This window comes from Melanotaenia boesemani, chromosome 4 (genome assembly GCF_017639745.1).
Source record: "Melanotaenia boesemani isolate fMelBoe1 chromosome 4, fMelBoe1.pri, whole genome shotgun sequence".
Classification (NCBI taxonomy): domain Eukaryota; kingdom Metazoa; phylum Chordata; class Actinopteri; order Atheriniformes; family Melanotaeniidae; genus Melanotaenia; species Melanotaenia boesemani.
This window is the reverse complement of record NC_055685.1, coordinates 12681631-12697291: the sequence shown is the minus strand read 5'-3', so window position 1 is coordinate 12697291 and position 15661 is coordinate 12681631. Positions and strand designations below refer to the sequence as shown.

The window sequence follows — 15661 nt, the reverse complement described above, 5'->3', positions numbered from 1 at the left end:
TAGCATCCTGTGTCTTCTTTGAGCTCCCTCCAACCAATAAAAGTCAGTTTAATGTTGACTCAGTCTTATTTTTTGCTCCATCACCTTCTCTTTTCTCTCTTAGTGCACTTGGTACAGTTTTTTGTAAGAAAGTCTCTCTTCACAAATTTTGGAAATCAGCTTTGGTTTTGGTTATTAGTATTTTATACACAGGACTATAATGGGGCTGATTTTAATTGGGTTCTGTAAAAATAACAAGTTTTACTATTTATCTAGAAATTGAAGCCCTAACATCACAGAATGCATAATCATATTTTGTTATAGCCATTGGATTTAAAAATGTGAGTTTAATGGATCATTTTTGTCCTACAAAGTGGGGACAGCAATGACAGTGAGATCAAGGATGCAAATTTTTATTTAAATGGTCAAATTCCTTAAAAGGCTTTGAATTAATTTTGAGTGGGGTTGATTATCTTTAGTCTTATGAGATTATCCTATAAAATTATCATTTGGTCTGAGGTGTGTTAAGACCGAATTTGTCCCGACAATCGTCTCTGAAATGGGTCGTGACCGACAATCAGAAGTATTGAACATGTTCAATATTTAAGACCCAAAATCTTCACGTGTGTGTGGAAAAGCGACGACTCGTGAATTGTGACCGTGTGGATTGTGATGTGGAACAGAATGTAGCCAATCAGAGCGCGAGCTGACTGGGAAGCAAGGAAGGATATAAAGTCTGTGTTCACACTGTCTCCAGTCTGTTATTTTTTTTCAGTTCTGCATTTTCTGTCCCAAGACCACCATCATTACTTTTTATGTATCTCCTCTTTAGCTGGGTGTTGTGTTTTTCGGTTGTTGTTACAATCTTCTTTGTTTTTGTTAGATCACATTTGAACACGCAAGATTTCTGGCTCGGAGGACTAGATTCTAGATCGGTTGTGGGACCGAATTGTTATGTGTGTTTTGTTTGGTGCTGAGATTGTCGGAATACACCACACACGATATGATCAAAACTGTTAAATGCCTGGTTTTTTATCTACATGTGTGGGATTCCTAATAGATAAAAAATCTCTTCAAATTTAGAAAATCCTTACATATGTACCAGCCTTTAGGGTGGTAAACTAAACTGATGGCTGAAAGTTAATAAGTAAGAATTTACTTTGCAAATAAACTTAACTGGACTGAAAAATTTGAACATCTTCTTCTGTTTTGGGTCATGGTTGATCCATGATGTGTCCTACAAACGCTTGAAGAGCTTACTCTATGTGCACACTCTTACCAGCAGCTCTTCTTGTTTTAAATTAAGGACTTTTGCATTGTGTTTGAGGTTAAAAAGATCAAAAGTTGCACAACCAACTGAAACAAACCCAAAGCACCCGACAGATATCATGACATCAATTTTCTTGTGCACCCCCATTTGCAAGGTTGAGAATGGTAAGGTATAAGGTGAATATAAACTGTGTATTAAACAAAACATATCAGGCATCACGGAAACATCTCAGATATTCCGTACAGTTAAACTACAGGAATTTCAGAAAGGTGGCATGTGGCTCAAGGCACTCCTAGTTCTCTAATTACAAAATGTTTGTATCAAGTTTCGTGTTTTTTTCTTCAAAACAAAGTTCTCTCTCTCTTTCTTTTAGACACACACACACACACACACACACACACACACACACACACACACACACACACACACACACACACACACACACACACACACACACACATACACAGAAACACACACAGACACACCTGTTATCAGTTAAATACCAGCTCCTCCCTGCACGGAAACTTCTGATTTGCATATAAGCAATGGTACATTTTTAACAGTGCGTGCTGTCGTGTCACGTTGTAGAAAAAGGTGCCGTAGCCACACTGAAGCTTTAATGTGGGTTACATAAACTAAAGATACGTGCAGGCAGGCTGAACACTTGTTCAACCTACCTGCACATTAAAGTTATCAAGAAGTACATAGAGTTTGTGCAAATGAAAAGCTTCCATATATGTATTTTTGAAGTCTTTTTATATTTTTTTTATAGTGTTTCATCTTTCACCATAAAGATATTGATATTTGTTGTTCTGGAAAAAATATCTGCAAGAAGTAATTCATGTACTGTGATTAAATCATTTTGAGTCAGAATCAGACGTTTGCATTTTATTACTATGTTTATACTTACTTTAAGTTCAGAGACAGTTATTAGTAATGGGAGTTCATGTTGGTACAGAATGGGGTATGGGTGGGTGGGGCGGGTGTGCATGAAGCTTGGTTTGTATGTGTGTGAGTTTGTGTGCGATAGTGTGTAAAAAATTATGGGTGTGCCTTTTTATTTTTTATTATAATTTTTGGCTTTAAAATGTTGTATTCAATATGCATGATTTGTTTTGATTTGATTTGAGTCTGCCTTAATGTTTCCCTCTGGTTAAATTGCGGTGAGTTTCACTGAATTTTCCTTTAACACCCACACAGGCTCAACATCTTTTTTTTTTTTAAACCAGTCTAGCAATTCAGTTCAGGAACAAATAGTTGCAAATCTAATAACATTTCCATCAGGTTAAGCTCCAGTTTGTACACTTACAGTAACACACTACAGCTGAGACAATAAGCAAGATACGTTTTACTCAAACATGTTTGTATGTTAGCTGTTAGCATGTCCATGAACACACTGCGTCCATCACCTCAAGAACGGTGATGGACACTTGAGTTAACTTTATGTACACAAACTATGTAATTTGCACAGACTGTATCATAGTTGACTGCTGCCAAATTTTTTACATCAGTAAAAGAAAGGCACCAGGGAACAAGAAGAGACACAGAATTCTAAGGCGTAAAAACATGGCAGTTTAGTTGTGATCACACGTTACTAATATGTTGACATCTTGACCAAAGTATAAAAACAATCAAAATATGTCTTCCTTAAGGGCTTTGTGCATTTGGTAATATATCTTTTAAATAAAGTAAAAAAAAAACACAAGCAATGACAACATTTATTTTGCATGTCAAGTATTTCTAAATAAAAATCTGCAGATAAAAGCTCATCCATATAACTTGGATTAAAATAGGATTTTAAAACATTGATTTAAAGGGAGAGCTCAACTTTTTTCAAGCCATTTTTCTTTCTCGTGTTACTGCTGGAGGTGCAGCCAGAAAAAAAATTTGCTATAGGACTGGTCCGCATACATTACAGGTTTAATGTAGCCTAAAGCTTTCACGGGTCCATGCTGTGTTCATATCAAACATTTGCCAAACTTCCAGTCTGAAACAGTCAGTTGCAAAACTAGAATTACCACTTTGATTGATTTCCTTTGCTAACTTCCAGTTTGTACTCAGTTCCTCAGTTACTTCGCTGATCAATGACCATAAAATTGCTTATTCAGAACATTTAAATGCCACAGTTAATTTATTCATGTAGATGTGATGCTGCCATGTCATTCAGTTTTTATCTTTATAGACATTTTAGTTCAAACTTTGTAATAATTAGCTTGTAAAATCAAAATTTGAGACATTGTGTTTAGAAGAACTTAATGAAAAATTTGCCATCTGAAAGCATAATAGAAAACTGCTTTCCTCCCTAATGTCTTATTAAATGATGACCCCCATTTTTGTGCAATCAACTTATTGTTTCTCCTCAGCAAACAGAAAATCTAACCAGTAGCTGTGTATGGATTATAAGATGTCAAAATTTACAAGCATACTTATGTTCAACTGACACTTAACCATTCCTTCTGCTCAAATATTAAAGAAGGCATGTTTATAAAAATGGCCACAGTAAGAATCCTCACATAAATCCATATTTTAAACCTAATTCAGCTCCTTTAACAAAACAAATACTGTTTTTCTTCCCCAAAGGATCAAACACAAGCGTGCTTTATCATTTAAGAGTCATTTGATTTGGAAAATGATGAGAAACAAAATCTAATTTGCAGTGACGGCCTGTCAGCATGTGCACATTTTGAGTTGCATATCCGTGGATCTGTGTGTGAGCATTTGTGTGCACATTATTGTGTGAGTGCATGCACATGGGACTGTGTGATTTGGGTGGGGGCCGTACGAATCGTATCCCCACCCTGAAGGGAGTGGAGCTTCCTCTCCAGAGTTCAGAAATAACCCACAGCTTTATTGTTCACGAAAACCTGCTTGCTGCCTCTGCCTGTCTGTCACACACACACACACACACACAAACACACACACAGTTGCCCCCCCCCCTCCTTTTACAGATCTGAGAAACTGACAAGTAGTCTTGGTTACACCCTGGCTTTGAGGAAAGGAGGAAGAAAGAGGGAGAGAAAGACAGCGAGCGGGAGCAGGGGGTAAAGGGAGGGTTTTGTGGACACTTGATGTGCTGACAGGACAGCGGTGGTCACACCCAAACTGTGGCGCCTGACCTCCTACAACAAACAGAAACACCCTTCCACACTCTCATACTGACATGAACACACACATGGACACACACACACACACAATGTGTGTAACATCATCTTGCAGTTTTCTAGTGAGGATGTGTTTTCACCGCTGCTCCATGTTCCCAGTTTGTGACTCAGCAGGACGATTACAAACTGTCTCTTTCATAATCTGGGCCTCTCACACTCTTTCTGAGGCCACTTGCTCAGAAACTACAGTTTACCCAAGCACCATATTTACTTTGGAGTTTTCATTAATGCCACTTTATACTTATGAGCGGAAAGACATTTTTGTAATTTTGCTGCAATATTTTTTCAACAATTAAAGAAGAAGAAATTCTATAAACGACATCAGTTAACACTTGGAGAAAAAAAGTACTGGGCTCATTTTGTAGGAGGGTAATATTTTATAACAGGAAAGTTCTGGAAATACAAGTCTGAGGATTAAGCAGTCAACCTTTTTAATTACAACTGAATTTATATCATCATTAAAACTGCTGTGATACAGACTGACAAACAAAATCTCCAACTTAAAAGGCAGAATTTAAAAAATGCAGCTTATATTTTTCAGCATACAATGAGGCACAAACAAAAGTGGGAAAGTTGCCATTTTTTTAGAGGGCAACTTAATGCAAGAATACATTTTGATTGCATTTTTTTGCTATGATCTAAGATCAATTGTGAGCTGAGTAAAAAAAAAAAAAAAAACCTGAATGTTTTCACTGAAGCATTACGCTTACTATCAGTATCACTAGGAATGTCACTGCATCACAGTGTTGTTGCGTCCTCTTACGGCACACCAAACATTTATTCACATTCATACAGCAATGTAGAAAACATTAGAGGAAAAGTACGTGAATGACCTGATGACTGGGATAAGACAGTGTTTGAACTGTCAACCTTCCAGTTATCAGACGAGATGCATCTTGCCTTGCTACGGTTTATTGAACCTAAATCAGAAATGATCTCCATGGAAGGGTGACTGTCAAGAAGCCATTTTCAATCCTTTTTTTTTCTAGAACTTTGCTCAAACATGATATACTCATAATGTAAAGAGTATTTTCCACAACCACAAGGTCTATTTGAAATGAGTTATAGTGAAGGGAAGACTTATGTGATATGTTAAGACGTGTAATTACTGGTATGTGTTACTGGTGAAGAATGAATGAAGATGGCACACAGCAAAAATGAAAAAAGTTTTAGGCTTGCCTTCAAAAAACAAAGACTTTCAGGATGAATATGAATATCTCTTTGGACTGATGCAGCTGTAGCTTTAAACCTCTAGAGAATACAAACATTATCTCCAACAAAGCCATTCTAATGAAGTGAAGAAGAACTAAATTAAAGCGGTTTTAGTACAGATAGTTCACACAAGGGGTTCAAAATGGTCATTTTGGCACAGTTTGATCATCTGTTCTTCATGTCCCCCAACTGGAGGACCCTGGGTTTTACAAGGTTAAGAAAGGAAAACAGAGACAAGACTGAGGCATCTCTAAACCATATACTACATTCATAAGCACCACATGAAGGGTGTCAAAATTATGACACTTTTGAGTCACATATTAAATCATGTGCAGCTCACAAATAAAAGCATGAAACAGAAAATGAAGAATGTTCCCACTGATCACTGAACAAAGAGGATAAAACACTAAGTGTGAGGGAGTGTTTTGAATTGCTGCTATTCAAACAACCCATGTGCGCACACATGCACATATATGTGGTTTGTTGGATTACGCTGGAATTCACTGAAAGACGTGTTACGAAACAGAGACTTGCTAACAAGGAGTTTAAACATGTGTTGGGGCAATGTCTAGGTGGTATGATGAAACGCAGTCACACACATTGTGATGTTGAAATTCATAGGGTAAGATATATGTTACACACAGAACTACCTGTGGTTTTTCTTTTGAATCAAGTTTTTGTTATATCTCACTGGAACTCAGAGAGATTGGTTTAACCCACTAGAATATGACACAGAAACCAGATTCCAGATTTGTTGTGAATCACTGCATTTTTTTTTTTTTTTTTTTTTTTTGGCCTTGTTAGTATTTTGTTAATGATTAATGGAGGAATAAGAAAATGTCAATTATCTCTAGTGTTAAAAAACAGGAAAAAGAAAACACAGGACAGGGAAACCAGTTTTTGCTTTTGATAACATGAATAAGCCAACATAAAAGTAAAGATTGCGAGTAATGGAAAAAGAAATTATCACACTCTATTAAGACGATAAGACAAACACCACCATAAAATAGCGAAGCTGTTATCATACTGCTGGCGGCTGCTTTTGTCGCCACCGCCGATGAGGCCTTGAATGTAAAGGTGCATTCAGTCTAAACAGTTCATGTGATTTACAGGAAGACACACCCAGTGTTTTTTTCTGGCTAAATTTGCAACACATTTTTGAATGGTGAAGTTACAGCCAGCTTTTGTGTCGCAGACGATGCTGATGCTGGAGTCATTGTCTGAGTCATGCTGTAAATCCTATGTGAAATATAGGCTACATAAGTCAGCTGGATGCATCAGTATAGAGTTATGTTACCAGTGGTTGCGCTAATGTTGGGAAACTGCACTGCCGTGAAGCAGGAAAAGAAGCTGTTCTATAAAAAATGATTAGCAATAGTTATTGTGGCATAAACAAAAAAAAAAAAAGTTGAAGTGGCTTCTGCAGTAAATCAGATAAAATCAGAATATTATCAAGACATTGTGTTACTTGTGTCAGAGAGCTGGTTTGAAGAGAAGATCTTGGTTCTTTCTATAGGATGACATTAACCACACATACAACAGGCTGAAGGGAGCATTAAAAGGAGCGATGAGTTGTAAGTTTCATAATTAGTGACATGTGCACAGATAATTAAGCATTAAAGAACATGTGATTAAACAAATCTGTCATTTTGTGATGATGCTTCTAAAGCAAATATTTATTTAAAATAATACCTTCAATATTTAGCTTGTTGTTAGATTGAAAGTACACTGAGCATGGATAGTCCAACGTCAGCTACTTTACAAAAGTTCATGTGTAAAGTATTTATTACCATGAATTATCCAGACGTCACAGGTAAAGTAGATCCTTATCGGAACTTAGTGGTACGGCAATACTTTATGATCTCTTACTGTTTGACCCTTTGTACAGAGTCAGTGCCTGATATTTTTTTTTACAGCTCTTTAAACAGAGCTCCGCTGATCATCATAAACCACCTGAATTACTTTTTATATTACACTGAAGTGACAAGTTGGTAATTGTTATTGAGTAAAGGTGAGCACAAACAGTCCTAAATACAGCTTGTTACTTACCTGAAGGAGTGGCTCTGAGCATATTTGAATGTTATGATGTTTTAAGGTTTCCAGAGGATGAATCCCCCACCAACTTTTCCTCTACACACAATTGGTTAGCAGGAGATTTTTCAGACTCCATCAATACTGATGTGGATATTCTCCAGTTAAAACCAGTTAAAATTAAATGGTTTCTGGATTTGATCACTTTCAGGACATGTAACTCTGTAATGAGGAAGAGTGTACCTTAATTTACACTTTGATCACTGCAGGTTATCAGGGAGCTTTAATAAATCATAAAAAAATGACCCAAAACATTTTAACTGACTCCAAAAAAATTTAAAAAAAGATGAAAAAAAGATATATCATCTGAGTGATTAGCAGCAAGTTATTGTTGCAAGTCATACCGTACATAAACAAAATACACAAACTAAGTGCATAACACTAAAATTGAAGCTAAAGTTTAGCTTCATCGATTAAATAAATCCACCACCAGATAAAATTCATAGGGTGAAGCTTCAAGATTGAGCCAAGAAAAACATATTTTAACACAACACTGCACAACTTTCTTACATTCTGTACTTCTGACTTGTTTCGATGGCAAAGTGACATTTATTATGTACTTTTCCGGAGCTGTCATTGCCCAGCAGCCTCCTGAGGCTGAGAAACCGCACTTCACAGCTTTTTTTTTTTTCTGCCCCAGCGTAACACTTTACAGCAGCATTTTGCTTTACAGCACCACGTCACATGCTAGATATCAACAAACTGGCTGTTTTGAACATGTGGCGTGGCTGATTCAGCAAAGAAATCCATCAGGATATTATTGGAGAAAGTGAGGAAAAGAGAGAAAGAGTCAGAGGAAGAGATAAGAGAAGAGTAGACTTGGGATTGACTTTTATTTGCCAGAGAGGGCTCAGAAAAGAGACAGGATGCTCCACGAATGCTGAATTAGCCTTCATTAGAGGGCTTCTTAGAGAAAAAAATCTGCCAAAGTTCAGACATGTTGCTTTAAAATAAATTTACACACAAATAAAGTAAGAGTAGTTACAAAGCACTAAGTCAGTTTTAGTAGGTTGGAGGAGCTTGTACAGCTGAGCTCATACCAGTAAGGATGAAGATAGTTTGACTTTTTTTTCAGGTGGACTGAAAATCAGCTACTTTCTATAAGCAGCGATACAGGAAAAAGTGGAAGCTTCTCGAATGTATGATTAACAATAAGGCTTAGCCATAACCTAACCACCTCTGATTTCCCACCATTACAAGGCCATTAAGATGCTTCACTACAAAGCTGATATAAAATCATAGAATCATTAGCTTTAAAATTCCCTCTGTCAGTTTCTTTATGTAGGTTGGCTTCTAGGGGGATACAGGCATGTAATGAAGTTGGGCAGGGCAGGGCTGAGGTGGAGTGTGGAAGGTAAACAGATGCCAAGCCAAGTAAAACAAAACTCCAAGCAACGGCACAAGCCCTGGCAGCCTGCTCGCTCTGGCAGAAACACACACACACACACACACACACACACACGTACGGGCTGACAACACTATTTACACACTCTGATGGCAGCACTCTAGACACCAGTAGGGCTGGGCAGATCAATCCAAATATCAATATTATCGATACCTAGGCGAGTATCGGTATCGATCGATACTAGCATGGTGAGATCGACATTTTCTTACAGAGTGCTTTGGGGGCAAAATGCCAAAGAATGTGAATGAGAGCCATCCAGTAGTAGGTTTTGCTTTTGTTCAGCTAATTTGCACTCTTGGCTTTAGCTTTCTTAAACAGTGATGTGATAATAAAAGGAAATAACCGGGTTATTTTATTATTGTTGATGTTATTTTATATTGTTAACAAATAAAATAACATAAATTTAAAAATGTTTAGTTCCGCCCTTCAATTTGATAATAAAATGTTTATTTGACAATAATCTTTATACTGTGGTTGATTATGATAATAATCAATAATTAAAGGCAAAATCCATCCATCCATTATCTTGACCGCTTATTTCATTACGGGTTGCGGGTGAGCTGGAGCCTATCCCAGCATTTTAACAGGTGAGAGGCAGGGTACACCATGGACAGGTCACAGGTCTGTCGCAGGGCCAACACAGACAGACAAACAACCATTCACACACACACTCTCTCCTAGGGAGAATTTAGAATAACCAATTAACCTATCATGCATGTCTTTGGATGGTGGGAGGAAGCCGGAGAGAACATGCGAACTCCACACAGAAAGGCCACCCCCAGGTTCGAACTTCCCTCCACCCGAGGCTCGAACCAACGACCTTCTTGCTGTGAGGCTGTGGTGCTAACCACCACACCACCATGCAGCAATAATTAAAGGCAAAATCATTCAATGATAGTGAAATTTCAAGCAAAAAGTATTGGTATCGGTGATGTTTGGTCTGGATTTACATGGTTTTATGTCGACACCAAAATTTGCAGTATCGCCCTAGACAGCCGGTGATCCTGATCCCTCTTGGTTCATCATATCTATCCACAGATGTGGAGTTTTAACCACAGTCACGTGAGAAACCACCTCTCCTGAGCCTACAAGACGTTTGTGGCCTTTCCAACCTGTTAACAGTTGCTCTATCATAACAGGTGCACACGCGCACACATGCAAACTCTTAGCTGTTATAACACTGCAAGGTTGTTGACTTAAAAAAGAGATCAGTGTAGATAAGCTTTATCAGGGCTGAATGAGGTTGCTTCTGGTGGTCTGCAGGGTGGGGCCACATGTGGAGCAGTCATGCTAATCAGTTACATCAGCACATGGCTTCTGGATGTTATGTAAAGAACTTGACTCTCCTTGTTGCCGCTTCATGGAAAACTCCATTCATCTGGACTGTTTGCTTTGGATCAAGACATGAGCAGCATCACCGATCCCCGTCAGACTTCCCTGAAAGTATTAATTCTGGTATTATGTTAATGCAGGGCTTTCGTCAGTCCCCAAAGGAAGATCTTGTCTCTCGCAGCAGGACAAAGGTCATCAGTAGAGGAGCTAACAGGAGTCATGTCCTAAACGCCAGCATATCTTTGTTTTTTATTTCACTTGGGCATGTCGCTGTGACATATGTGCTGTTTTAGAGAAGAAGGGAGTACAGTTCAGAAGAAAAATGCTGACGCATATGACAACATGAAGCAGTCAAAAGTGAAATGCTTTTAATTTGACTGGCAGATGTATTTAAAGTTTAAACTAACTTTTAAATACTGGCTTGTTTGGTCACAAACACAACACAGACTTTGTGCAGGTGTCACACTGCTTTTGCTCTCCATCTGAGAAAAACAGCTGTTACATGCTCCACTTTACACGTATTCACTTGTTTGTGGGCAACACTGGTTGTTGCTGAGCTGATAAGTACGGTAGGCTTTGTACACTCATCGGTCACTTTATTACATGCTCAATTAGTTGCTAATAGCAAATAGCTAATTGGTCAATCACATGGCAGCAACTGAATACATCTAAACAAGTAGACATGGTCGAGTAACTTAATGAAGTTCAAACTGAGCACGAGAATGAAGGATTAAGGGGATTTAAGGAATTTTGAACGTGACAGGGTTGATGGAGTCAGTCGGATTGGTCTGAGTATTTCAGAAACTTCTGATCTGGGATTTTCATACACAAGCATCTCTGGGGTTTACACAGAATGGTCTGAAAAAGAGAAAATATTCAGTGAGCAGCAGCTGTTTGGATGAAAATGTCAGAGGTAAAAGAATGGGCAGCCTGGTTGGAGATTATAGAAAGCCAACAGCAACTCACCTAAGCCACAGTAAAGGTATGAAGAATACCATCTCTGAAATGTGCAACACAAACAGCCTTGAAGCAGATGAGCTACAGCAAACACCGGGTGCCACTCAGCTAAGAACTGGAAAATGAGGCTACAGTTCAGACAGACTCACCAAAACTGAACAATAGATGATGGAAAAATGTTGTCTGGTGAGTGATGAGTCTCCAGTGCAGCTGCAACATTCAGATGGCAGGGCCAGAATTCCTTTATGACCACATCTTCTAATGGCTACTTCCAGCAGGATAATGCATCATGTCCATACAGTCTATGATCATGTGTCAAAGCTACAATTATCTCCAACTGGTTTCTTGAACATGACCATGAGTTCTACTCCAATCGCCTCCACAGTCACCAGATCTCAATCTAGTAGAGCATCTTTGGATGTGATGGAACGGGAGACTCTATAAGCGTTGTAGATTTCTAATCCATCGTTTATTACCGTTAATGATAGCAATGCATCATGACGTCAGGAAAAAAACCCTCTTCACTTTTCTTGTTTCTAAATTTCCACAGCAAATTTCAAACTGGTTTATTTGCTCTTTCTTTTTGGATCTATAGAAAAAGCAATTGGAAAACTTTCAAAAACATTTTCTCACACACACTGTGACGTTGTTGGCTGGCCTCTCCAAACATGAGACACGTAGACTGTATTTTAAACTTGGACTTCGCCTCCAGAGGACTGTCTCATAAAACTTAAATAGTGGGATAAGCTGGGATTTTCCAGTTATCCTGGATGAACGCTAAAGATAAAGTATTATCTTTGACTTGGTTTTACGAAGTGGTGAGAAATAAAGTTACCATGGAGATTCATTCTGTATAGCAAGCCTGGTCCAGACCAATTAAAGCCAGGTTTAGTTAATCGAGGTGGGTTTTACTTTCTCCAGGCAGGAGTCAGCCCAGTATTGGTACTGGTGATGCTTGTATTTTCTAAACTTATCTGAAACATTTAATCCATGTTTTCATCGTTTTATCTGCTTCACTTTTTATTGTCCATCAGTGATGAGCCTAATACACGAAGTCCTTACACACACACACATTTTTTACATTGAGAAATGTTGTGATACATCACGAACACTCGTACTGAGAAGGGCTTTCCGAGGAGAAAGAGCATTTTGGGTCAGACCCTTTGGCTTTATCAGCTACCTGCATGAGTAGTTCCCATTTTCAGCGGCTGGGATACCTGTACAGACCACACTCAACAGAGCCTGGGCCATCCTATTCATGGTCTAGGCAAGTCATCTTGACCAATGTCTGCATGACTAAATTAATTGAGTTGCTACACGTGAATGGTTGATTAGTTACTTGTATTAACAAATAACTGCACGGGTGTACCTAATAAGTGGCCACTGACTATAGAGCTAACTGTACATCAGTAAACAAAGGCAGGCCCACTCTGTTCAACTGCTTGATGAAAATGCAGTCAGAAGACCTCCTATAGGTTTAGGAATGTGAGGAGAAAACGATCTTGTAATAAGCTCAATAAACGGACACACTCCAGTTACTTTGACCTAGACTTTCGCAGAAATCCTACCACCACCATAATCACTTGGGCAGAACAAAGTATTGGCTGTAAAGGTCCACACCTCTGCTGCTTGTGCGTTTTCTGTTGTGTAAATCTACTTACAGTACATGCTTACTAAGAGAAACATAACTTGTCCCAGCATGCGTTTTCTTCCATCTATGGCTGAATTCCTGAAAACAAATGCTGCACGTCTGGTGTGCATTGTGTTTCTTTATGCTCGGAGCCTTGTTTCAAGCCCACAGCATTTAAAATGATTGGCATGTTTAGACAGGAGGTGGGCAGAATCTTCAATGTCACACCTGACACACAAGTTCACACCGTAAGCAGATAGCCACACACAAACACAAGTCCGACTTCAGATGTGCTGAAAGAATAGGAATTGTATTTTAAGTACAGAATAACAAAAATAAATCAATAAAACAGAAAGCATGTGCAACAAGTGTTTGGTAAAAGCAAAATATCTTTACAGTGTAAACCTACAGGTTTATTGCAGACAGTGAAGTGCACCAGAACACACACACAAACATTCTGACGTCCACATACGAACACACCAAGCTGCAGCTCGGGTTGAAGGAATCAGTGTGCTGAATACAGTAAATGATTTACAGGTGACTGATTGTCTCAACACAAAAGGTTTCACACCTGAGCGTCTTTTGCAATAATTTAAAGTCTGTTCTCCCCCTCACTGGAAAGGCAGCGCGACTGTTACACTTTTTCCCATCGACACAAATGAACCGACGTGTGTTCAAAGGTGAAATAACAGGATGTGAAATGGACTGGATTTATTGTGGTACTCTTCCTGTAAGCGGCTGTAGCTAAATGAAGTTAAAATGCACAGGGTCAGAAAACAAAACTAGAATTGCAGGGAAAGAATCAAAAATAACCCCACCCCCCAATATATGCATCACCATCCAAGACCTACATCACTTAACTAATTCAACCTTTAGAAGAGATTATTTAAAAAGAAAATCGTGTATTTCTCCAGCCATCTCTTCTCACACAGCTGATTTTTTTTTTTTGATTTGCTTTATGTAACAACAATTATTACTATGTCTCAGAATACTGTGCAGTGGAGTTTTTGTTCTTTGAGCTTAAGCACAATGACATTCTTTGGCCACATTAGCCTTGTTGCATCTGACTCAGAGAAGAAAAGGTAAAATACACAAGCGTTCTACGATACAAAAATACAAGTACAGGTGCAAATGTAACTTGTTTTTTAAAGGCCCAGTGGAACAGTGCTAACTGTGGGGATTGCAGCTATATCATGTTTATACTTCGTACAGTGCGGGAAGACATCCTATCCTGTAATTTCCTTTCACCTCATTCTTTTTTTTTTTTTTGCTTTATTTCCTCTCTTCCGTTTTATTTTTCCCTCTTAAATTACAATATTCTGGAAGTGGTCAATGTCGGGAATCATCTTAGCAACCTTCTTTTGTTGGGTTGATCACAACTGATTCTTCCGTCAGATAACTTTGCTGCTCTGACAGGTAACAGATGCAGTTATGAATCTTTTGGAAGCAGAGCTGGGTCGGGGGGCAGAGTCTGCTGTCCTGTCCAATGCTGCTGTGGTTGTCTGTATTTCAGAGGAAGAGGGGAGTGTGTGTCCATCAAGGTTGAGCTGTATGCCCAGGCTGGTGAGGAAGGCCTGGAGGTGTGTGACGGTGTTCACCAGCTGGTTCTTCTCCTCCTCAAGTGAAGAAACCTGCTCCTTTAGCTGGCCCTCCGACTGGGCCAAAGCCTCCAGTCGACTCTCCAGGCTGCAGACTCGTGCGTGGGACACCTGGTGGGAGGGATGAGGAAGGATTGTTTAAAGGGGTAGTGCACCCAAAAATGTGTTTTTTTCAGCTGTAAACAACACAGTAATACTTAATTGTGATTAAAAACTACATATACTGTTGACAAAAATTCTTTTTATTTATTTTATTTTAAAAATGGGATTTTGTGGGAAAAAATGGCCCATAACACCCTCTACAGGGTAAAACCAGGTTATGTTTTTCGTGACAGGGGTTATCTACGTCACGAGAAAATTTAAAAAAAACCCACAGTCCCTCCCTCCAGATGCAGATAGACGGGTCCTCGCCTTACGGGCATAGAAAATGCATATGAAGGGATGTGAACCTATATGGTGTAGATTTTCAGACTTTCATTCTTTCACAGAGTTTCTGATGAAATATTACTGCAATGGGACGGATTTGTGCTTTTGAGGCGTGTAAAAGTAACACTGGACTTTATTCTTTACCTGCTGATCCTCATCTGGCGGACAGACAACAGCTCAAATTGTGGCAATAGAAACTTACAGCAGTACTTCCTGCAGCTGCCACAACCTGCCACGAGTCGCCACAGCTTTCCAGAGCTGCTGACAGGCCAGCATAACAGCGCTAACGGCTCAGACTGATACGGTTCAGGACCACCTTGTTCTTGTGTAGCTGAGGAAATTCAGGAGGGGAAAAGTCTTCCACCTCAAAGACCGCTCTGTGGCGTAGGTGCTTTATGAATCTCGCTTTGCATCTTGCCAGTGAGCTGAGCTGCTGTCTGTCAGTCATTTCTGCCTGTGTGTCCCGACTCGCTCACTCTCTGCTCCATGACCACCCCACACCTCCCACCCCAACCCTTGCAGTTCTGGGCAAGTTGCAAATTCTGCAGTGGGTGGAGCTATGCAAAAAGTAGGATGTGTAGTTACACTTCAAATGAACAA

At 39.1% G+C, this 15661-nt stretch overlaps 1 protein-coding gene across 4 annotated transcripts in view; it reads right to left on the bottom strand.

Moving 5' to 3' along the window:
• Positions 1 to 13328: 13328 nt before the first annotated feature.
• tbc1d1 (TBC1 (tre-2/USP6, BUB2, cdc16) domain family, member 1) overlaps positions 13329 to 15661 on the bottom strand; it is a 65117-nt gene continuing 62784 nt past the window's right edge. For all 4 annotated transcript variants that reach the window (XM_041982481.1, XM_041982483.1, XM_041982480.1 and 1 more), the window contains one exon: positions 13329 to 14746. In XM_041982481.1, coding sequence (XP_041838415.1) covers positions 14429 to 14746 — 318 coding nt within the window. In that variant the 3' untranslated portion in view covers positions 13329 to 14428. The remainder of the gene's footprint in view (positions 14747 to 15661) is intronic.